Raw genomic sequence first — 24,364 nt, 5'->3', positions numbered from 1 at the left:
GGTTACCATCACTCCATACTGCAGTAAGTACATTATTTTAATGTTTCTATGTGCTTTATGGTGAGTCAACATTACAACCCCAAGCTCTGCCGCTGGCACCAGCTTCGGTAAGTGAACTGTCTCTTGCATCACTGTTGGTGAATGCTGTTTTCTCTGCGGAGTGTAACATCATTCACTTTCCTTGCATAGACTACTGCTAACCACTTTCAGTACATGCAAGGAGCTCTCACTTTTTTCAGGACTCACTATACATTTACTAACTGGGATTACTGTCACTGCCATAAATCCCTTCTGTAACACTTCTGGACACCACAGTCTTAAGACCCTCTTGTCCAGCATGCGCACAGACATTCTGATACATTGTTATATGTCCCTGCGCATATTTTCCATAACCTCAGCCTTTCAACTTTTCATGGTTGGGCTATGGGGTTTCTTCCCACTATGCATTTTTCTCATAATTCAAAACTGCTATGGGTTATATTCAGTGACATTCTATACTCAATGGACCTAAGTGGTTTCATTGCTTTCGTCCCTGATTCTTATCCCAGTTCGAACTAGGACCTAGTCTCCTTCGACTCATGCTCGCAATTCCTTAGGGTTATAAAGTTTCTCCTGAAAGCTGTCAACCCATTATGCATCTATTGCACTCCAGCATAGTTTCTCATAAACGTCCTGGACGTTGCACCCATGAGTTATGCCCTTATGCCTTCCAATACTGCTTTTGCAACAATTCTTTGTGCATACAGACAGACAGCATAGGGACAATGTGCTTTCCAACTCATAAGCACGCATTACCTCTTAGCTGCTCTGCTAGACAGCTGCGCAGCTCTACCCTTGGCCCTTGTTCACTTCATGCGTCCTTGGGCCACATATCTAAGAGATTTAGTGAACGCTCTATCAGACCTTCTCCACGTAGGTTCTATCCTCTCGAATGGTCTCAATTACATGTGTACAGGGCAAATCTTTTAACGCTGAGTTTAACTAAACTTTCCTCGGCGTCTGCATCATTCCATACGATGCACAGGTTCTGCTCCCTGCACATGTTTCCTATGCGTTCCCTTAGATGCCTTTTCTTCCATCAAAGGCCTCTTCAATATATCTCTTCTGCTGCCTCTCGTAGCCAGCATTCTTCTAATGTTGAACTGGGATGGGGTTCAGTATTCTTTTCCCCACTCCCTGACTGAGATCAGTATGCTTTCCCATACTTCTCAATCCATCATATCAGTAACCTTTTATTCTCTCACCAGTCAGTCCCAAATCATAGACTCACTGATGTTCTTAGGTTCTGGTAGCGTCACAAAACCTTCTAAACATAAATCTTGCCGTTTAATATGGCAGGCTTTACCTCCTGACGCTAAAAAAAAAAAAAAAAAAAAGAGGTATTACCCCTTTTACTTTTCCACCATTTTTTCTTACTCCCTCGGATTCTGTTCTCCAGACATCCTCCACATAGATACACCTTTCTCTTAGGAGGTGTATCGTTTTGGGAGTTGGGTTCCCGTTTTCGGTAATCCTCTCTGAGTCGGCTTACCATGGATTATCCACTGATCAAGCCGCCTCTATTTCTCTAATCACGGAATGAACATATATATTCTCCTTATAAGTCTCGTACATTCTACGTTTGAGCCTTTCCATTCCTCTCTTCCACAGTTTGGCAAGGGAACTTCTTTCCCTCTTAATGTCATTCCTGCCAGCAGGGTCCGTGAGTTATGCACTCTTTCCATACTCACCTGACTCCGTTCCTCTGCCACTGAGTAGTTCTACGCATTCAACTTTCTATCCTTTTCAGGTAGATGTTGTATCTCCTTTCCTCAGGAAATACTCTATTAATTTTTCCTAACCTCTCTCTCTCGCCCTAGGGAGAGACTGGGTTTTCCACATTCCTGGACAGTAATGCTGCGCTTACATTCTATCTACATTGCACTGCATTCCATGTGAATTCCACTTGACTCTTTCCTTCATGCAAGGGTCAAGCTGCTACTTCCAGTGGCCACACAGACCTAATCCTTCTGATTAAGTGGTCTATATTTCCTTTCCTACCAACAAGCAGACATTTCACTACAACACTGTGGGTATCCACATACTGTTGTGTCCGTCTTAGCCTTAACAGCTTCCCTTTGGTTACTGCTGCTTGTACTTTTTTATCAGGTTGCAGCCTGGAGTCCTCTCCATACCTTCGCAGCCTATTATTGCTTACATTTGACTAGCCGGCATGCTCCATGTTTGGCCAGTCCGCCTACTCTTACTTTTTTCAATTCACTACCCAACATCCTTCCACAAACCCATTATGGTGTTGCGGATGCCCTCCGTTCCCATTTCCACCTCAGTCGTTACGCCTTTGCGCATCTGCGGTGTATCTGGTGCATTCCCGGGCATCCTCAGCTCGGTACTCACCCATTTGTGAGGACTACCATCCTGCTTGTCCTGTGAGAAAGCAAATGTTGCTTACCTGATGTAACAGGTGTTCTCACAGGACAGCAGGATGTTAGTCCTCACGAAACCCGCCCGCCACCCCGCGGAGTTGGGTCTGTATACTTTTATTTTAGTTTCGCTTGCGCTTTTTAGCTATAAGACGAGACTGAGGGAGACACCTGTGGCTCACAGGGATAATTGCAGGCTGGGCATGCTCAGTGCACCCAGTGTGCCAGTGTCAGTCAAAGCTTGTTGAAACTTTGACAGAAAAGTTTTCCGTACAGGGCTCCATCCTCGATGTCACCCATTTGTGAGGACTAACATCCTGCTGTCCTGTGAGAACACCTGTTACATCAGGTAAGCAACATTTGCTAGTTGATTGGGAATTTGTTGTGTTTTCTTTGTACTTCAAAACTACTGACTTTAAAATGGGAAGTTACCTTGAGGAGGTGCTAGAAGACTGGGTGAAATTGGGGTGATGTGGAACAGTGGGTCAAATTAAAAGGAGCTATTGTAAAGGCAGCATTTTTACAGAATATAGAGATCCTCCCAGAGCTCTACTAGAATAGATTTCTAACAGAAGAAATGATCCATTTACTGAATGGGAAGAAACAGAATAGCTAGTGTGGGCCTGCAGATCTCCCCCCCCCCAATCCCAAAATGTGGGCGCCTAGAGTAGTGTGCTCTTAGCGTATATAAACCCCTGCCACCATTTTAAGATGTGAAATCTTAGTTAACCGTCCATGGAGGTTCCCTGGTTTTATTTATTTTTCAGGAGGGGAGAGGCTTTGGGGTTTTTGGATTGAGACCTGGATTCAGAAAGGAGAAAGCCTTCACCCTTTGGAAGGACTGTGTCTTGAAATAGTGTAGACCTCGTGTTTGAGAGGCGTGTTTTCCATCCTCCTCGTCTCATAGTTGTTTCCCTTTTGAAACATTTTTTTTTCAGCATGCCTGAGTACTCACCCAGAGGCTCAGTGCATGTAAAACAAAGGAGTGTTGTTTCTCAGACTGAGAATACGGGCGAACTGTAAGGAATTCTCAAGAGGAGTGGGTTCTCATTCATTCCTGGATGTGGGAATGAAGGGGAGAGCAGGAGTGCCTGGACCTAATAGTAGGTTCACTATCATCTCAAGGAGATTCAAGGAGAAGAGGAGTATAAAGGTGCTTATCAAGTACTGAGAGTAAAGAGAAGAAGGAACACCAAGAGAGGTAGATTGACTGAACCGAACAAAAAGGAACTATCCCCTATTTGGGATGGAGGTTAAAAATTGCCCTAACATTGTTTGAAGAGGAAAAAATTTGGATTTATAAATTAGAAATTGTTTGAACCATCTATATATATTTATTGGAGAGAAGAAACGTAACAAATTAAGGATTTGTAATATCTGATTTGAAACACCAAACGCTGTAAAGAACTTTCACCAATTTCACATTTATAAATAAAGTTTGTTGGAAACCCTCTAATGCTTCCAAAGTGCTTATTGCTGCTGCGTGTTTACATTTATTTATTTATTTATTTATTTATTTCTTTTATATACCGACGTTCGATCGAGATATCACATCGGTTTCCAGATAACTAAAAGAATAGGGTAGTAACAGCCCTATTTTACATTATAACATTGTAATAAATATAATAAATTATAACATTGTAATAAATATAACGAATTATAACAGAAATAACAGGATTACATGGAACATTTGATTATAGTATATAACATATGTACATAAATGACTTGTTGATGAGGGTAATTTAAGGTTAAGGTTAGCAGGGAGGGTTGAAAGGGGGGAGGAGGGGGGGATAGGTGGGAGGAAGGTAGTGCAATGGAGGGAAGATGGTGACGTGAGATGCTTGTGTAGGGGGCGTGGTGTGTTGCATTTGGGCAGGTTACGTGTCAGGTGGGAAAGCTTTTAGGAACAGCCATGTTTTGAGGTGTTTTTTGAAGACTTGCAATGAAGGTTCATTTCTTCATTGCAAGTTCATTTGACTTTAACATTGGAATGTATTAATTGCAATGCACAGTGCCTAGAAGAGAATCCACCCCCCCTCCCCAGTTCAGGGAATCCTGGAAATTAAATTAAAAATAATGGCATGGGAAGTATTGATATCAGAGACTATGAAGTGTGGTTCCTAGGGCCTTTATCTGGGACTCTCAGCCCAGAGTTTATAGTAAGAAAAGTAAATAAATAAGAGGAAAAGGAAACAAATATGGTTCTTTAAAGAGGTGGCTAAAAAAATAAAGGCAAAACGCAGTATTCAAAAAGTACAAAGGAGCTAAAAAAGAACACAGGGAAGAATATCTGGTGAAGCTGAAAGACAACGAAAGAAATCAGATAGCAGAAACTCAAGTGGAAGAAAGGATCACCAAAGCGGTAAATAGATGACTTTCAGATATATCAGGGAAAGGAGGGGAAGCCCAGAGACAGTCTTGTAAGCTTGAAAGGTGCCAAGGGTCATTGTGTAGAGAAAGATGAGAAAAAAGCAGAAATATTAAACCATTTCAGTTCAGTATTCACTAAAGGTCTTGGAGGGGGACTGTTGCTGGTAGGCAAGAGTATGTATGGCAGTGAGGTAGATAAAAACCCTATTTACAGAAGAGTGTTTGGGTGGAACTGACAGAACTGAAAGTGGACAAATTCATGGGGCCTGATTCATTCCACGATACTAAAGGAGGTGAAAGAGGTGCTGGCAGGTCCAAGACTTTGTTCTCTTCAAATCAGGCCAATCCATGCATATGGGTTGTGCCCACCGACCAGCAGATGGAGATGGGAGAACAGGCTCAATGACATTCTTCTAGGACAAGCAGGATGGTAGTCCTCACATGTGGGTGACATCATCCGATGGAGCCCAGCACGGAAAATGTGAAAGACAGACAACTGTTTATACTCCATGGTGGGAGTAAATGGTGTGAGCTGGCTTCACAGGCTACATAAGCCCGCTGGATTAAGGAGGTAGTCATGGCCACATATGTTGATGTTGGGCAGCTGTTGCCTAGTCAGATTAGAGCTCATTCCACTAGTGCTCAGGTAGTGTCATGGGCAGAGGTTAGATTGTTGTCTCCCATTGCCATTTGCCGAGCTGCGACGTGATCCTTTTTACACACCTTTTCCAGACATTATCGCTTGGCTATGCAGGCCTAGGAGGATGCAGGCTTCGCACATACAGTTTTGACTGGTCTGCAGGCAGCCTCCCACCCAGTTCAGTAGTAGCTTTGGTACATCCATCTGGTTTTGGATTCACTGGTATGAATGCTAAGAGAGGAGAAATTAATACTTACATAATAATTTCCTTTTCTTTAGTACAGACAGGTGAATCCACCTTCCCACCCTTGGCTGCTGTATGGTTGTGTTATGGTCCTCCTGCGGTGCGGTGTGTTCCAGGGAGTACTGATAAGTGTCAATCCTGTCCCTAGACTAGTGTTATTACACTTTGTCTGAACTCGATGTTTTCCTGCTGGCTGAGTGCTAGAAAGATTGTCTGTTAATAATCAAGTTTGTTAGTTTGTCCACAGTTGGCTTTTGCAGAGAATACAGGCGGGCTGATGTCAATGCAGGGGTATATATACCGTGATGTCAGCTTTACTCTGTTTTCATCTGCTGGTAGAGGTGCATACCCCACTGGTTTGGATTCACCTTTCTGTACTAAAGAAAAGGCAATTATCAGTTAAGTAGTAATTTTTCCTTGTATAACTTTTCAACAGGAGAAATGGTGCAAGAGTGGATGAATGCTTTTGAGGGCAATGACATGAAAAGGGATGAATGTTGCAAGAGTTGGGGGGGGGGGGGGGGGTAACAGCACAAGTAGTCGCTTATGCTGTGGAGATGGTTGGTAGTGGTAGGAGTGGTCGAATATTGTTTTCCTTCCCATCTCTCTGAAGGCAGCAATGCAAATTAGACTATCTGACACCTTATTCATTTCCAAAGTCCATGCTGCCATCTGTTCTGCAACAGGGAGCCAGGGCTTGGGTAGGGGAAGTAAAGGGAGGGTGAAAGGGCTGAGATAGGGTGTTATAGAGAGTCATGTGTAGGGAGGAAGCAAGACAGATTAGGGGTTCAAAAGAGTGGTGAAAGACAGCAGAGAGGTAGGAGAAACTTGGGGAGGGTATGCATACAAGAAGGACTGCAGGTGATTGGGGGGGAAGGAAAAAAATATAGAAATGGTATGATGATGGGGCAGGGGTGTATGAGAAAGCCAGAGTAGGTGAAAAGGAAGTGAGAGTGAGGATATGTGACAGTCATAGGTAGTGAAGGTGAAAGGAGGTGTGAGAGAGAGCTAGAAGGGAGGGAGAGGGAATGTGATAGAGCCAGAAAAGGTGATGGGGCAGGGAAGAGAAAAGAAACTAGAAGTGTGATGGGAGTGGAAAGGTGATAGAGCCAAAGATTGATTGAATGAGAAGGATTTGAGAGAGACACATGGAAGTGGGGGGCAGTGCAAGAGGAGTGAATGTTAATGGGGGGAATGACTGCAAAAGAAGTGAATGTTGGGGGGGAGAGGTGGTGGGTGTATGAAAGCCAGAAGTAATGGTGGAGGGTGTAAGTGAGAGAGCCATAAAAGGACATTGGAGGGGAGTGTTAGGGAGAGAGAGAGCAAGATGGGGATGAGAACAGAGAAGAGCGTGTAGGGACAAGGAAGATAATTGTGGTCAAAGGGAGAGGAGAGGAGGAGCATAGTAGACATGTGGAAAGGGGAGGTTCATTTTGGAGCCTCTGCACCCCTGTCATTTTTCTTGTGGGCTGGGGGAATGTTATGCTGGGACTGCCTAGAGCAGTGTTTCCCAACCCTCTCCAGGGGGCACACCTAACCAGTCCGGTTTTCAGAATATCCATAATGAATATACATGATAGAGTTGCATATATTGGGGATCCAGGGTATGCAAATCTATCTCATGCATATTGTGGAAATCCTGAAAATTCAATTGACTAGGTGTGTCTCCAGGAGAGGTTTGGGAGACACTGATAGGAGCAAGGTGGGGGTTTGAGAGAAACTGATCGTAGTACATGCTGGTCAAATGCAGCAGGGTTGGGTTTCCCAGGCTGGGCTTGGTCTGGTGGAGTGGTTGTGGTAGTTAGGCTGGACTGCTCTGGCTGCTTATGTTTGAGCAGACAACAGGCCAGGTACCTAGTTTGCCAGGTTAGCAAGTCTTATTCAAGATCCTCAACTCTAGAGGAAGCTTGGTAGAGCCAGTTGGTGTTAACTTGTAGTTTTGAGAAGGATCCTCTGATAGAAACTGCCTTTTCACCCCCTCGCATCCACCCGCTGCGCCACTGCTTTCTTCTTTAAAAAAAAAAAAAAAAAAAAGAGGGGGGGGGGGGAGAATGAGGGAGTAAGGCATAGAGAGCAAATGTTTTTATTCTTAGGTCTGGAATGTAAGTGAGAGAGCCATAAAAGGACATTGGTGAGAGATTGTTTGTGTGCACTCGGTGCAAAGAACTCCTGGCTCTCAGGGAACGAGTCCGATCTCTGGAGGCTAGAGTAGCGGAGGAGCTGAGGCAGACAGAGGTACATTGATGAGACCTTCAGGGACATAGTAGCCAAGTCCCAAATCCAGTCTGGCAGCCCCAGTGCTGCCTTGGATCAGAAAGGTCTCCCAGTAGGAGAACATCACACTGGTGTAGCAGGAAGTGATCCTGTAGCAAGGACCTGCTCTCCAGGTGATGTATTGTCCTCTCGCACTGAGGACAAGTCTCCCAAGGCTACTGCCCAGGAGGGAAGGGTTAGGCCAGCCATCATAGTTGGTGATTCAGTTATTAGAAATGTAGATAGGGTGGCTGGTGGACGTTAGGACTGCCTGGAAACTTGCCTGCCTGGTGCGAAGGTGGCAGACCTCACGCGTCACCTAGATAGGATTATAGACAGTGCTGGGGAGGAGCTGGCTGTCGTGGTACATGTGGGCACCAACGACATAGGAAAATGTGGGAGAGAGGTAGGAAGCTGAAATCCAGAAACTCCAGGGTGGCATTCTCTGAAATGCTTCCTGTTCCATGTGCAGGTCCCCAGAGGCAGGCAGAGCTCCAAAGTTTCAATGGGTGGATGAGATGATGGTGCAGGGAAGAGGGATTCAGTTTTGTAAGGAACTGGGGAAACTTTTTTGGGGAAGGGGGAGACTTTTTTGAAAAGATGGGCTCCACCTTAACCAGAGTAGAACCAAGCTGCTGGCCCTAGCTTTCAAAAAGGAGATAGAGCAGCTTTTAAACTAGAACAAGGGGGAAAGCCGGCAGTCACTCAGTGCATGGTTCGGAGAAATGTATCCTTGAAGGATATTAATGAAACAGGAGAGTTAGGGCATCCCAACAGAGAGGTTCCAATAAAAGCAAACATAGTCTATGTGCCTATATGTAAAAAATCACAGAAGCTAATGATTTCCAAATCATCCCTAACAACTGAAAAGCAGGTTAATACAAACAAAAACCACACTTTGAAATGTCTGTATGTCAATGCCAGACATCTAAGAAGTAAGATGGGAGAGTTAGAGTGTATAGCAGAAAATGTTGAGTGACATAATTGGCATCACAGAGACTTGGTGGAAGGAGGATAACCAATGGGACAGTGCTATATCAGGGTACAAATTATATCGCAATGATAGGGAGAATCAACTTGGTGGGGGTGTAGCACTTTATGTCCGGGAGGGTATAGAGTCCAACAGGATAAAGATCATACAAGAGACTATATGCTCAGTAGAATCTATATGGGTAGAAATCCCATGTGTGTTGGGTAAGAGTATAGTGACAGGAGTATACTACCATCCACCTGGACAAAATGGTCAGACAGATGATGAAATGCTAAGAGAAATCAGGGAAGCTAACCAATTTGGCAGTGCAATAATAATGGGAAATTTTAATTACCTCCATTTGTTTATTTTTCAAGATGGTTGAGACGTCCGGTCCCGTCTAAAAAGATACGTGGCTCTGATTTAAAGTGTTTCTATACGCCCCTGAGGAAGCTAACTCAGCGAAACACCGGCCAGTGTAGAAAAAAGAAAAAATATTTTGTTGCATTAAAATAATGATGAAGATGAATGATAGATAAGACCGGTTAGTGTCTACTTGAGAGTGACACATAATGTCAAGGCTTGCTGACACCTTTGTAGGCCATTAATTGAAGTGTTATATTTTGGGTTCCTCATTTTTGGTGAATTGAATAAATTTTAATTACCCCCATATAGACTGGGTAAATATAACATCAGGACTTGCTAGAGACGTAAAGTTCCTGGATGTAATAAATGACTGCTTCATGGAGCAATTGGTTCAGGAACCAACAAGAAAGGGAGCTATTTTAGATTTAATTCTTAGTGGAATGCAGGATTTGGTGAGAGAGGTAACTCTGGTGGGGCCACTTGGCAACAGTGATCATAACATGATCAAATTTAAACTAATAACTGGAAGGGGGACAATAATATCAACACTAAGTAGAAGAGCCCTTTCCACCGCAGGCCCTTTACATTGGAATTCACTCCCTCCAGATCTCAGGCTCGAACAATCGACACCCACCTTCAAAAAAAGACTTAAGACCTGGCTGTTCAACCAAGCATTTTCATAACCCATTTATCCTCTCACAGACCACTACTGAAGAATTCCTCCCCTTGACACCTCCTCAACATCCTTCCATCAATAATCTCCCATGCGCACTTGCTTCTCCGAACGAACATCATGACAGTGACTCTAGGTCTTTCCAAGACAGCTCCAGTGACTTCACATTCTGTTCTTATAAGCTATTTGTATATAATTTGTACTCTCCCTGTTCATTGTAAGTTATTATCCAAGTTTCACTCTCCTTGTTCTATGTAAGACATTATAAATTATTCTTTATATTGTCATTGTAATTGTTGAAATGTGAACCGACGTGATTAGTAACAATGTTACCTGAACTGCGGTATATAAAACTGTTAAATAAGTAAATCTACAGCTCTAACACTAATCTTTCAAAAGGGAAACTTTGATAAAATGAGGAAAATAGAAAAAACTGAAAGGTGCAGCTGCAAAGGTTAAGTGTTCAATAGGCATGGACTTTGTTTAAAAATACAATCCTAGAGGCGCAGTCCATATGTATTCCACGCATTAAAGGTGGAAGGAAGGCAAAAAGATTACCATCATGGCTAAAAGGTGAGGTAAAATAGACTAATTTAGCCAAAAAAATCCTTCAAAAATTGGAAGAAGGATCCATCTGAAGAAAATAGGATAAACCATAAGCATTGTCAAGTTAAGTGTAAAACCATTGATAAGACAGGCAAAGAGAATTTGAAATGAAGTTGGCCATAGAGGCAAAAACTCATAATAAAAACTTTTTAAAATATATTCGAAGCAAGAAACCTGTGAGGGAGTCAGTTGGACCATTAGATGACCGAGGGGTTAAAGGGGCTCTTAGGGAAGATGAGGCCTTTGCAGAAAGACTAAATGAATTCTTTGCTTCTGTGTTTACTAATGAGGATGTTGGGAAGACACCAGTTCCGGAGATGGTTTTCAGGGGTGATGAGTCAGACAAACAGAACCAAATCACAGTGAACCGGGAAGATGTAGTAGGCCAGATTGACAAACTAAAGAGTAGCAAATCACCTGGACCGGATGGTATGCAGCCTAGGGTACTGAAGGAACTCAAAAATGAAATTTCTGATCTATTAGTTAAAATTTGTAAGCTATCATTAAAATCATCCATTGTACCTGAAGACTGGAGAGTGGCCAATGTAACCCCAATATTTAAATACCCGGATCGCCCCTGGAGCCCTAAATATAGACCAGTGAGCCTGACTTCAGTGCCAGGAAAAATAGTGAAAACTATTCTCAAGATCAAAATCGTAGAGCATATAGAAAGGCATGGTTTAATGGAACACAGTCAACATGGATTTACCCAAGGGAAGTCTTGCCTAACAAATCTGCTTCATTTTTTTTGAAGGGGTTAATAAACATGTGGATAAATGTGAACCAGTAGATGTAGTGTATTTGGATTTTCAGAAGGCGTTTGACAAAGTACCTCATGAGAGGCTTCTAAGAAAACTAAAAAGTCATGGGAAAGGAGGCGATGTCCTTTCGTGGATTACAAACTGGTTAAAAGACAGGAAACAGAGAGTAGAATTAAATGGTCATTTTTCTCAGAGGAAAAGGGTAAACAGTGGAGTGCCTCAGGGACCTGTACTTGGACTGGTGCTTTTAAATATAAATATATATATATATATATTTTGGAAAGGAATATGACGAGTGAGGTTATCAAATTTGCGCGTGATACAAAATTTTTTTAGAGTAGTTAAATCACAAGTAGATTGTGATATATTACAGGAGGACCTTGCAAGACTGGAAGATTGGGCATCCAAATGGTAGATGAAATTTAATGTGGACAAGTGCAAGGTGTTGCATATAGGGAAAAATAACCCTTCTTGTAGTTACACGATGTTAGGTTCCATATTAGGAGCTACCACCCAGGAAAAAGATCTAGCATCATAGTAGATAATACTTTTATTTTATTTTATTTATTTATTTATTTTAGTTTTTTTCTATACCGGCATTCGTGAGAGTGTCACATCATGCCGGTTTACAATAAACAGGGGAGTGATGAAAGGTATAGAGAACGAAGTAAATAACATGTGCTGAACCAAAAAAAAAAAGTTACAGTTACAATAAAACAGGGATAAGTACAACTTGGAGCAGAGAAGTGATATGAAAATTAACATATATATTAATCCAACTTTGACGAGGTACATTTACAAAGCTTTACAAAGCTTTTTTAAAGCTTTACAAAGGTACTTTAAAATCATTGCCTCTATATCGCTCCAGGGTGAGACCGCACCTTGAGTACTGTGTACAGTTCTGGTTGCCGCATCTCAAAGATATAGTTGCGATGGAGAAGGTACAGAGAAGGGCAACCAAAATGATAAAGGGGATGGAACAGCTCCCCTATGAGGAAAGACTGAAGAGGTTAGGGCTATTCAGCTTGGAGAAAACGGCTGAGGGGGGGGATATGGTAGAAGTCTTTAAGGTCGTGAGAAGTCTTGAATGAGTAGATGTGAATGTGTTATGTACACTTTCAAATAATAGAAGGGACTAGGGGGCATTCCAGGAAGTTAGCAAGTAGCACATTTAAGACTAATCTGAGAAAAATGTTTTCACTCAATGCACAATTAAGCTCTGGAATTTGCTGACAGAGGATGTGGTTAGTGTAGCTGGGTTCAAAAAAGGTTTGGATAAGTTCTTGGAGGAGAAGTCCTTTAACTGCTATTAATCCTTTGCCTTTGTTTTCTTGTTATATGGTTATTTAGTTAGTCCCCAAGTTCCATGTAAACCAATTTGATATGAATCTTTTTCATGAAGGTCTGTATCGAAAAATGTTAAATAAATAATCAAGTTTAGTTAGGGAATAGTCACTGCTATTAATTGCATCAGTAGCATGGGATCATCTTAGTGTTTGGGTAATTGCCGGGTTCTTGTGGCCTGGTTTGGCCTCTGTTGGAAACAGGATCCTGGGCTTGATGGACCCTTGGTCTGACCCAGCATGGCATTTTATGTTCTTATGGGATAAGTCTTATTCTCAAGGGGAAGGATTCTCCAGTGAATCTGGGTGACTTGTCTCAGTTGCTGCCTCTGCAAGACCTGTCTTCATGTCTGAGCGTAGTTGTGCAGCCTGCGGGAGCTGGTGTTGTGATGTGTACTGCTGCAGGTTTCTACTGCTGCACCTGCACGAGGAGCGAGAAGAGTTTGGAGGAACTGTCGAAAGCCCCGGAAGTACTCAGTTCAGCAACAGCTGAACCTGAGGCTGATCCATCAGTGGAGATTGTGAGCCTTTGTTCCCACGCAGAGCTCTGGGCATCAGATCTGCTGGGCTGGCATTTTGAACATGGCCTGGTTTTTTTGCTCCTTCCTCCAAACTGCCAGGTAGATTTGCCAGGTAGATTCCCTCCAGTATGATCTCCTGTGGGGGAATTTTCTGTAGCGGTTCTCCAAAGTTAGTTTTCCTGCTCCAGGGATTTTTCTCCTGTGTTATTAGATTCCTTGCAGCATGTCTCAGATACCAGACCCGAACGTAAGCCAGCGAAGTGGACGTTTTGCAGGCCTTTAACAGAGTAGATATTACAGAAAATGACCCTTTCCTGCACAAGTGCAACCTCACATGAGCCAGGCCATAAGACAGAATAGAGATGAGTTTTCCATGAGAATTGGACCCTGAAGCAAGAGTCCTCGAATTCCCACGAAATGAAGCGGAACACTGATTTGCAACCTTACCAGGTCCACGTACCAATCTGAAGCCATTAAAATGATTTAGCAGTCCTGTTTTTCTCTCTCTCTCAAAGCCCTTCCTATCAGAGGCCAGAGAGGGAATATATACAACTCCCACCTTGGCCATGGTTGGGATTAAGGTGTCCATATTCTCAGTACCTGTGAATTTTCACATTCGTGAGTCACCACTGGGTCAATACGATCCATTATTTTCTGAAAGGTCTCCTGACTGACTTCCCACTGTCCGAAATTCACAATGTTCCTACTGTGAAACTTAGCTGAAGCATTCACTAGCTCTGCAATATGTGCTGCAGAAATTTGCAGAGGATTCTGTTCCACCCATTGGAAAAGGAGGTTTTTCTCAGACACCCCTTAACTCAGAGTACTTCTCTGCCTGTTTATGTAAGCCACTGCGGTAGCATTGTTGGAGAGAACCTGGATAGCCATCCCTTTACCAAAGGCAGGAAATTTAACACAGCTAATCTGATGGCCTGGTTTGCAGTTTGTTAATGCACCCCAGGATTCCTCCTGAGAGCAGAGCCCTTGAACTACCTCATCCCGACAGTGCATTGCCCAACCTGTTAATCCGTTGTGAGAACACCACACAAGGGCAGTTCCAGACTTGCTCCTTTTGTCAAATTCCATGATGTTGACCACTATGAGAGGCTCTACCGCAATGGCCCTGGAAGAAGATGCATTTTGTAATTTTGAGATTGAGGAGATCGGTGAGAAAGGAAAACTTCAGAGGATGCAAGTGAGCTATGGCCCATGGTAAAAAATTTAAGGTGGCTGCCATGGAGCACAAGAGCTGCAGATAATCTCAAGCTCTGGGAGCTTCCTGAGCATTGCACCTTTCCACCTCACCCACAATCTTGGCCGTTCTTTTGGCAGTCAGATATACCCGGACTCCCTTGGTACTGAACAGAACTCCTAGATATTCTAAGAACTGGGAGAGAAAGAGCTTGCTCTTTGAGAAGTTGATTACCCAGCCCAAGTCTTCTAAAATCTGAAATACCCTGTTGGATGCCATAAGGCCTTTTTGATGGGACTTGGTTCTGATCAACCAATCATCAAGATATGGAGGACTATGATCCCTTCCTTTCTCAAGAAAGCTGCCACTAACTAGCATTACTTTAGTAAAGGCTCTTGGATCTGTGGAAAGACAAAAGGAAAGTGCTCTGAAATGATAATTTATCCCCAGGATTAAAAAAAAATAAAAAAGAAACGTTTGATGTTCTTCCCTGATGAGAATATAAAAATATCCCAATATGCTGCCGAAAGATCCAGTAAAGACAATCACTAAGATACCAACTGTGGAGTCTCCATGCTGAAATGAGAAATGCAAAGGCTGCTTACCCCCTTCAGATAAAAAAAAAATGGGCCTAAAAAAACCATCGTCCTTTGAAATCACAAAGTAAATGGAGTGGTGACCTTGACCTTGCATTGAACTGGAGTTATAGCCTGCAAAAGGATAAGCCTCAAGAATAACGAACTGCCACATTCCTGGTGGGAGAAGCACAGGGAGTGACTATAAAAGCCTTGGGAATCGTGGCAGCAAATCCCAGAGCATTACAAAACTACAAGTTCCAAGACCCACCGATCTGATTATGTGGGTTTATTCCTGGTAAAACTGCTGAAGGTGGCCAACTACGGTATAACTGAGAAGTGAGTCTAACAAAACTTCATTAGGAGGAGTGACTTACCCAAACGGAGCCAGATGCATCGGTTCTTGATTTTCTAGTCCCTCGAAAAGACCTGACTGAAAGGCCAACTGCTTCCCTAACCTATAATTTTTTGGAGTCACAAAATTGTCCCTGATCTCTGTTGGCTCAGTAATAACAAATGAGATCTATTCCTTAGCAAGCTGTTGCGGCTTTGGCTCTCCCAGACCTGTACCAATTTGTCTAAATTCTCAATTAATTCCCTTTGAAAGGAAGTTTGCACAGCTGAGGCTTTAAAATATCCACCATTCAATTCCTTAGCCACAGCAGCCTCCGCTGTGCCACCAACATAAAAGAAATCCTAATAAGATTATACAAAGCGTATGCTAAGAAAAGTGGCTCCTGATTCCAGTTGAGCCATCTGGTTAAGTCTCTTCTGCACCAAACTGATCTGTAGAAAACAAAGCCTATATGCACCAGGTGTCCCACGGACAAGAGGAATGGGAAGAGATCCTGGTTTGCCCTCTGCTCTCCCACGCCCCTTCACCAGGCCTCTGAATTACACTTCGCTGGCTTACGTTCGGGTCTGGTATCTGAGACATGCTGCAAGGAATCTAATAACACAGGAGAAAAATCCCTGGAGCAGGAAAACTAACTTTGGAGAACCGCTACAGAAAATTCCCCCACAGGAGATCATACTGGAGGGAATCTACCTGGCAAATCTACCTGGCAGTTTGGAGGAAGGAGCAAAAAAACCAGGCCATGTTCAAAATGCCAGCCCAGCAGATCTGATGCCCAGATGGTCTATATCTCTGTGGTAAGCAAACATTTAACCTTCCTTCAGTGAGGACTGGACAAGAGGCAGGCCTTAAATTCTTTGAAGGTTCAAGTGGCTGCTATCTCCTGTTACAGGAGTAGAGTTAAAGGGGTCTCCGTTGCTTCCCATCTGGGTATGTCTTGTTTCCTTCAAGGGGTGAAATGGTTGTGTTTACTCTTTAGGCCAGTTGGACCATATTGGGACTTCAATCTAGTACCTTATGTCTTTGTGGATCAGAATTTGAGCTTCTTAAGCATGCTTTTCTGAAGGAATTATCTCTGAAGAAAATTTTTCTAGTGGCTATTTGGTTGACTAAGTGTATCTCTGAATTGCAAGCTTTGTTCTGCTGGGATCCCTTTCTAGTCTTTTCCTCAGACTCCTCGATCTGACCAGTTCCCCTCTACTTGCCTGAAGTGGTTTCTACATTCCTTTTAAATCAGATTATTTCTCTTTTAGTGTTTTCAAATGAGGAATTCCATGGTAAGAACAGGTCTCTGCAGTTTTTGCATATCCATGGGTCCTCCTTAGGTACTTTGGGGTTACTAATTAATTCTAAAAATCTGACAAATCTTTTTGTTAGGCCACATAAAGGAGAAGCTGCTTCCAAAATAACACTGGAGAAGTGGATTAAAGAGATAATTACTACAACTTATATCTTGAAGAGAGGTTCTGGAATTTGGGGAGCCGAGATGGCAGTGTGATGTGGGCTGTGTTTAATTGTTCCTAGCTTTCCTTTGATTTACTTTCAGCATGTTGTCTAAGTGAAAGGGGAAGGTTTGGGTGTCGTTTACCCCCTGCCAATATTTCTCTCCCTGGGCAGCAGCTTATATCATCTCTCATGCCCAATGGTCCAGCACTAGTGGGGACCGAAGACTCCATTGCAGGAACTGGTGAGGGAGCACCTTTCTTCCAGGAGAAGTAATGCTCAATCATGAGGATCTCAGGTTGCCTTCTGAGGAGAAACTCACCTCTTTACTTCCATTGGATGTGCGCACTGATGATGCTCTTGTGACAACTCCCTGATTGTCTGCCTCTCTGGTTGCATCCGAGGGTGGATCTGTCATCGTTTGAACCGGCCTTGTTAGGCAGTGTTGGGCTGACTTTGCAAGATCCTACTGTTGAGTCTTCACTTTCAATCAGTAAGCCGGCAGTAGTTAAGTTGGATGCTATCTGATGGGCCTTGGTAGATCCCGTAAAGATTCCAATAAGAAAATCCATTTTTTGACCTTTAAGATTTGAATCTACCAAAATAGAAAGTCACTCTCAAATTGCTGCTAACCATGAAAAGCTGGCTGTAGCCAAGTATGAATGTCATTAGTGTAAACCTTTGTGATCTTTACTTGGAACGACGGTATATAAAATGACTAAATAAATAAATCTTATCCCGGCGTGTGGAGCATTTGAAAAATCAGGCCAAAGGTTTAAATTGAAGATTTCTCAATTTCCCTAAAGCGTTTAGAGAGGACACCACCTACCACCCTTAAAACAAAAATATTTTGTGGATGTATTAGTTTGACACTGGACAAATTTTCTATTAATAAAGCTATTTTTCTCCCTGTTAATTGTGGAGCGAATGCTCAGAATCTTCAGCCTGTTTCCCTCAATATTGCTGATAATTTACCTCAATTTTTTTGAAATTTCAGGGGTTAAAGTAGTTGATCGCTCTAATTTGTTTCTTTTATTTTCGAGCAAAATATTAATGAAGTTAAGGAGAACTTTTTTTTAGAAATCTGTCCTCTTTTCCTTGGACAGATGGCTCGTATTTCCTGATCTTGCACGGTCTACACAGGAGAGGAGGCAATGCTTTATTGCCTTGAGATCTAAAGCTACCTCATTGGGATATTCTTTTGTATTACATTATCCTTGTAAATGCATTATTAGGGACCGCGATAATTGTTTTGTCTTTTTCCTTCCTGAACATCTAAGGTCCTTTCTAGAATCTAGAATTGTGCCAACAATGCCTGCTGACTTAGTTGGAGGAAAGTATAGATCCAGTTAAAGAACGTGCTGTGTTCACGTTAAGTCTATTTCTTTGTTTTATTTTCTTTTTATACTCCCTTAGTTTTCTGTCTCCCCCATACAGTGTTTCTTAATGGAGACAATGAATGTTATTTTTTTCCCTTTTTACTTTACCTTTTTTCTTTGTTACTATTCATATTCTTAGTTCTTTTTTCTGAATGCAGTGTTTTTTTTCCTTTGTTTATATTTAAACTTTAATAAATATAAAGTTAAAAAAAAAAAAGACAGATTCTGGAGGTTTTCTGTGCCTACTGTGAGAGCTCAGTCTTTGTGGGCAAAGGCTTCAGTTATTGCCCTGGAAGATATTTGCAGAGTGGCCAATTGCTCTTCCTTGCATTCTTTCTGTAAACATTACCAATTGGATATTCATGCAAAAGAGATTGCAGCCTTTGAAGTGGGGGTTGTCAGAGCAGTCCTAACTTCATCCCTCCCAGATTAGTTGGGTTTGGTTACTTCTGGACTGGTGTAGCAGGATAAGGAAAGAGAAGTTTAATCTTACCTGATAATTTTGTTTCTTTAAATCCTGCTACACTAAGGCCCTCCTGGAAAGTTTGGGGCTTTTGCTATGGGAAAGAGGTAAACTTTGGGTCAGTGTCAGGAATACTCTTTTTCTAAGAGATAGTAAGAAAACATCTACAGTGTGTTCTGTCTCTTGATTTGTTTCCTGTTCTCTCTCCTCTTCCCTCCAGGGAGGTGTGCATAGGTAATTTTTCTTTGAGGATTCTCTTTCAATATTTAACGTTATAGTTTATATGTTTATCATGGTTTGTTGCTATGTATAATGTTTTATCTTAAGAATACTGGCTTTCTCTAGACTTTATCACGAGTAAGAACCAGCACTGACATCAGGAAAAAAAGTTGTGTGCTCTTTCTCCATCTGCTGGTAGAGGGAAATAAATCCACACACTTGAACTGGTGTGAGGCAGGATTCAAGGAAAGGAAATTATTAGGTAAGATTACATTTCTCCTTTCTCACCCTTTTCAACTCTGAGTGGGATAGGCACAGACATATAATAGTCAATAATATATCTCTCAGCATCAGCAGGGCAAGGGGTTTCAGTGTGAAACCAAAGGTTATAAGAACATAAGAAATTGCCATGCTGGGTCAGACCAAGGGTCCATCAAGCCCAGCATCCTGTTTCCAACAGTGGCCAATCCAGGCCATAAGAACCTGGCAAGTATCCAAACACTAAGATCCCATAGAGATTTATTTACATTTTTATATTCTGCTTTTCACACTTTAAGCCATTTCAAAGCAGATTACATTCATGTACTGTAGGTATTTCCCTATCCCCAGAGGGTTTACAATCTAAGATCGTACCTGAGGCAATGGAGGGTAAAGTGACTTGCCCAAGGTCACAAGGAGTGACAGTGGGACTTGATCCCTGTCTCCTGGTGCATAGCCCACTGCTCTAACCACTAGGCTTGTCCTGTTTAAAATCAAGATGATTGGTTCTGACCACCTCATGAGAAATAATTTATAGGTTTCTTTTCCAGAATTAACCAAAACAAAATTCATTTGCTACGAATTGTAATTGGGGATCTTGTTGCAAGCATCAGTTTGTTGGTTCAAAGCACTACTTTGAATTGATAAAGACCAATTTATAGTCTCTGGGAGCATGAATAAACTGTTGTGGTTTCTTTGTTGTGCTGGACCCCATCTTGCATGTAGATGTCCAACATGACAGATACATACTCCAGTACATTTGTAGCCTTAGTCTAATAAAAATTATGCCCCACAGTACTTTGCTAGAACTCCATTTTGTGCCTAATTTGTTTGGTCTGGCCAAGTTGTTCTACAACAGTCAAGATTTAAAGATGATAAATTCAAGAAAATTTAATTTACCCAGTTAGTAAAACATGCAGCATTTGTAATGTTAGAAAATGAAAACTTAGACTAACTCCTAATACTACATAATTAATAAAATACGTGCATTTCTCCTTGTTTACCTTTCCTGTTCTTTGTCTCAACTAGTCATCTGCTAGATGATCATCTCAATAATTGCTGTTACTAGAAATGTCCTAACACTGAATTTTACAGCAGCACTTTTAACCTGTCTCACTAAATTGCACCAGTTTGAGCTCTGAGTAGCTCTTATTGTTAATATTGTGCAAAACTTTAGTTTCTGGTTTGCTTTTCTATCGGTCTGGATCCTTATCCATTGTTCTCAAATATCTAATTTATTTTGGCCTGTTTGCATTAAAGGGAAAAACTATAGCTTGTAACATGACTTTTGTTTCTTTTAGAATTTTCACTGGAAGTATCTGATATTGGATGAAGGCCATAGGATTAAAAACATGAATTGTCGTCTGGTTAGAGAACTGAAGCAGTTTAATTCTGACAACAAACTTTTGTTAACTGGAACTCCCTTGCAAAACAACCTAGCAGAGCTGTGGTCACTGCTTAATTTTCTGTTACCAGATGTATTTGATGACTTAAAAAGGTAGGCCTTTAATTTTAATTTCAAATATTTATATTCTACAGTTACATTTTAAAAAAGCATTTGTCATACAACATGTCTGTTCTATTCTTCTGTTAAGGTAATACAAGGATTCTTTGAAAATAAATAATACCACATGTGAGGTGACTCTTTCTGTGGTTTTTCCTCTTCCAGTAGAGGGGCATAGAGGAGTCATCTCCACATTTGGGTTAATGTCAGCTAGAATGCAATTTTTTACTACACTGTTGTGAAATATACAGCAACGACTGTCTCATCCACTTTTCTGGGGCATATTGTAATGCACCACTTGAATCATTCACATCTAAAACAACTTTTTAATAGTCTTTGTCTTCTCTTCATGACTGAGCGAATGAACTTGTACCTCATTGTATTTCCTCTTTTGGATTCTTTGGGTGAGCTACAGGCTTGAGGAGCCAGTCTTGGCAAATGTATCTTATGAAAAGCACATCACAGACATTAAGGCTGCATAGGGTCATTAGGTTTTCAGAGCTGTGCTATAGGTGTTTGACAGGGACAAGCTTCCTGGACTCCCAGATCTAGCACAAGAAGTGGTGAGAGGAAGTCCTGTTGAAGAATATTTGTGTGTCTGGCAAGAAAATGGGTTGTTCCTTATTGTTTTTGGATAGACATGGTTTAATGGGAGACAGCCAGCATAGATTTACGCAAGGGAAGTCTTGCCTCACAAATATACTACATTTTTTTTGAAGGAGTTAATAAGCATGTGGATAAAGGTGAGTTGCTAGATGTAGTGTATTAGGATTTTCAGAAGGCATTTGACAAAGTTCCCCATAAGAGGCTTCTAAGAAAATTAAAAAGTCATTGGATAGGAGGCAGTATATTTTCGTGAATTACAAACTGGTTAAAAGCCAGGAAACTGAGTAGGATTAAATGGCCATTTGTTGTGTCCCGTGCCTGTGGACGGCCACGGGCGCGGCCCACTACCTCCACCGGGGCCGGTGCCCATCACCCCGGGGATGGTCCGCAGTCTGGCCACCCGCTGGGGAGCCGTCCCTGCTCCTCCCTCGCGGCACTCTGCTGGCTTTCCTCCTCGGAGGAAATCCAAGATGGCCGCCGCCATCTTTAGGCACGAGGCCACGCCCCCTGCTGGATTTAAAGGGACCTGATCCCTTTAATGATACTCACCCGCTTCCAATGATCCAGAGCAGAGGAAATATTTAAGCAGGCTTCCTCTGCTCATTCCTCGACTTGGCAACGTCTCCAGTGAGCTTTGTCCAGTCTGCTTGCCTCGGTGAGTTCCTTGAGCTTGGCTTCTGGTTCCTGCTTCGTCTTCCGGGTTCCTGACTTCGGATTGGCTGATGGTGATTCTCTGGTTCCTGACTTCGGATTGGCAAGTGGTGATCCTCTGGCGTACTACTTCGGACTGGTGAGCGACGACCCTCTGGCACTCGACCTAGGACTTTTCCAAGACTACCGTCTCCAAGGGCCCGCCTAAGTCCCAGCGGCCCGGGTCCTTACGGGCTCCTCCTGGGGGGACCGCGGGCTTCCAGGGCGAAGCTCCAGTTGGCCCTTGCACTGTTTCCCTGACCTCCCTAGGTCCACCTAAGTCCCAGCGATCGGGTCCCTACGGGCTCCTCCCGGGGGGACCGCAGACCACCAGTGGTGAAGACACAGCGCCTCATCTCGTCTCTTCATCGCCTCCGTGTTCGCCTCAGCCTCCAGTGCCAAGGGTCAGCTGCTCCCGCCTCCTGTTCTGCCTCGCCACCCGACGAGAGCCTACGGACCCTCCGAAAGGTATACCATCCTCTTGTCGGCCAAGGGTCCACAAGCCTGAGCATAACACCATTTTTCTCAGTTGAGAGGTAAATAGTGGAGTGCCTCAGGGATCTGTACTTGGACTTGGGTGCTTTTTAATATATTTATAAATGATCTGCAAAGGTAACAACAAATGAGGTGATCAAATTTGCAGATGAGACAAAATTAAAGTAGTTAAATCACAAGCAGATTGTGCTCAATTACAGGAGGACCTTGTGAGACTGGAAGATTGGACATCCAAATGGCAGATGAAATTTAATGTGTACAAGTTGAAGGTGATGCATATAGGGAAAAATAACCCTTGCTATAGTTATATGTTAGGTTTCATATTAGGAGTTACCACCCAAGAAAAAGATCTAGGCATCATAGTGGCTAATACACTGAAATTGTTGGCTCAGTGTGCTGCGGTGGTCAAAAAAGCAAACAGTGTTAGAATTATTAGGAAGGGTATGGTGAATAAAATGGAGAATTTCATAATGCCTCTGTATTGCTCCATGGTGAGTCCTCACTTTTAGTAGTGTGTGCAATTCTGATCACTGTATCTCAAAAATATATAGTTTCATTGAAGAACGTACAGAGAAGGGCGACCAAAATGATAAACGGGATAGAACGGCTTCCCTATGAGGAAAAGTTAGAGGTTAGGGCTGTTCACCTTAGAGAAGAGACAGCTGAGGGGGGGATATGAAAGGTCTATAAAATTGTGAGAGGACTATAACAGGTAAATGTAAATTGGTTATTCACTCTTTCAGGTAATACAAGGAGTAGGAGGCATTTAAAACAAACCGGAGAAAATTATTTTCACTCAATGCACAGTTAAGCTCTGGAATTCTTTGCTGGAAGATGTGGTTAAGCCAGTTAGCGTAGCTGAGTTTAAAAAAAGGTCTGGCCAAATTCCTGGAGGAAAAGTCCTTAAAACTGCTATTAATCAAGTTGACTTAGGGAATAGCCTCTTCTTATTACTGTTATTAGTAGCATTGGATCTATTTAATGCTTGGGTACTTGCCAGGTATTTGAAATCTTAGATTGGCCACTGATGGAAACAGGATGGTAGACTTGATGGACCCTCTGACCAGTATGGCAACTTCTTATGTTCTTACATTCAGGCACCGTAAGTATGGAAAATCCTGCCTTTCTCGTTCTGCCACACCAGTCCAGACAGATGGGTTATGATCCTCTACCAGGAATTGGAGACAGAGAATAAGCTTTCAAGCTGACCTCTATAGCGTAGGAATTCCCAAGCTACAGCCCTGCTTTCAAACTCCTTTTTCCAGCCCCCTGTGTATTTCCTTTCTGTGGTTGCATCTGGCCCAAGAAGGAATTTTTTTTTTTTTACCTCGCATGCAGTGGTGGCAGAAAAAGACTGACAGGGTTTTCCAGGTCCTGTCAGCGGGAGAAGACTGGGGGTGAAAACAGAGCCATTGGTGGGAAGTCCGTGCTTAGGGTTGTGGGTTCATGTCCCATCTTGTTCACCAAATCATTGTGGCCTGGAAAGAAACGCTTAACACAGACAGCTAAAAGAGAAAACTCTTTATTCAAAGAAAATGGGATATACTAGGAGTGTGCAAGGAACAATGGAGACTTGGAGATTGTTACTAATAGAGTAGGTTAAATAGGTCCAGTGATTTAGCTACTTTGTAAAAATGGTGGTGGTTGCTAATTTTTATCTTACTATGCAAATGCTGTCAGCGTGTAAGATGAACCTAAAACTAAGACGGGATGCAGGCACTACATTTGGTACATTTCTGCATTTCTGAGTACTTTTTCCCCACATTGAACTTGCAGCAATAATCTTTTCCAGAACATTCATTTCTCATACTTTCTTTGTATTACAAAGAATACATTCAATACTAAGCAAAAATGTGAAATACTACATAAGAGTAATGCCTTTTGTTGTGGCTTGCCTTTGCCTTGCATCTCTACCTCTTCACCACACTGAGAGATTCAGGTATTTTCATAAAAATGCAAAGCACCCTCACGCAGGCCCATACAGCAAACTCCGCGGGAGAGCCGGCGCTCCAAGGCGC

The 24,364-nt window shown here is 42.5% G+C and overlaps 1 protein-coding gene across 2 annotated transcripts in view; it reads left to right on the top strand.

Annotated features, from left to right (window-relative positions):
* Positions 1-24,364, top strand: part of HELLS (helicase, lymphoid specific) — a 330,133-nt gene that overhangs the window by 192,772 nt on the left and 112,997 nt on the right. For both annotated transcript variants that reach the window (XM_029609169.1, XM_029609168.1), the window contains exon 11: positions 20,353-20,549. In XM_029609169.1, coding sequence (XP_029465029.1) covers positions 20,353-20,549 — 197 coding nt within the window. The remainder of the gene's footprint in view (positions 1-20,352; positions 20,550-24,364) is intronic.

This window comes from Rhinatrema bivittatum, chromosome 7 (genome assembly GCF_901001135.1).
Source record: "Rhinatrema bivittatum chromosome 7, aRhiBiv1.1, whole genome shotgun sequence".
NCBI classification, from domain to species: Eukaryota; Metazoa; Chordata; class Amphibia; order Gymnophiona; family Rhinatrematidae; genus Rhinatrema; species Rhinatrema bivittatum.
The sequence above is the reverse complement of the archived record's forward strand: the minus strand, read 5'-3'. Positions and strand labels throughout refer to the sequence as shown.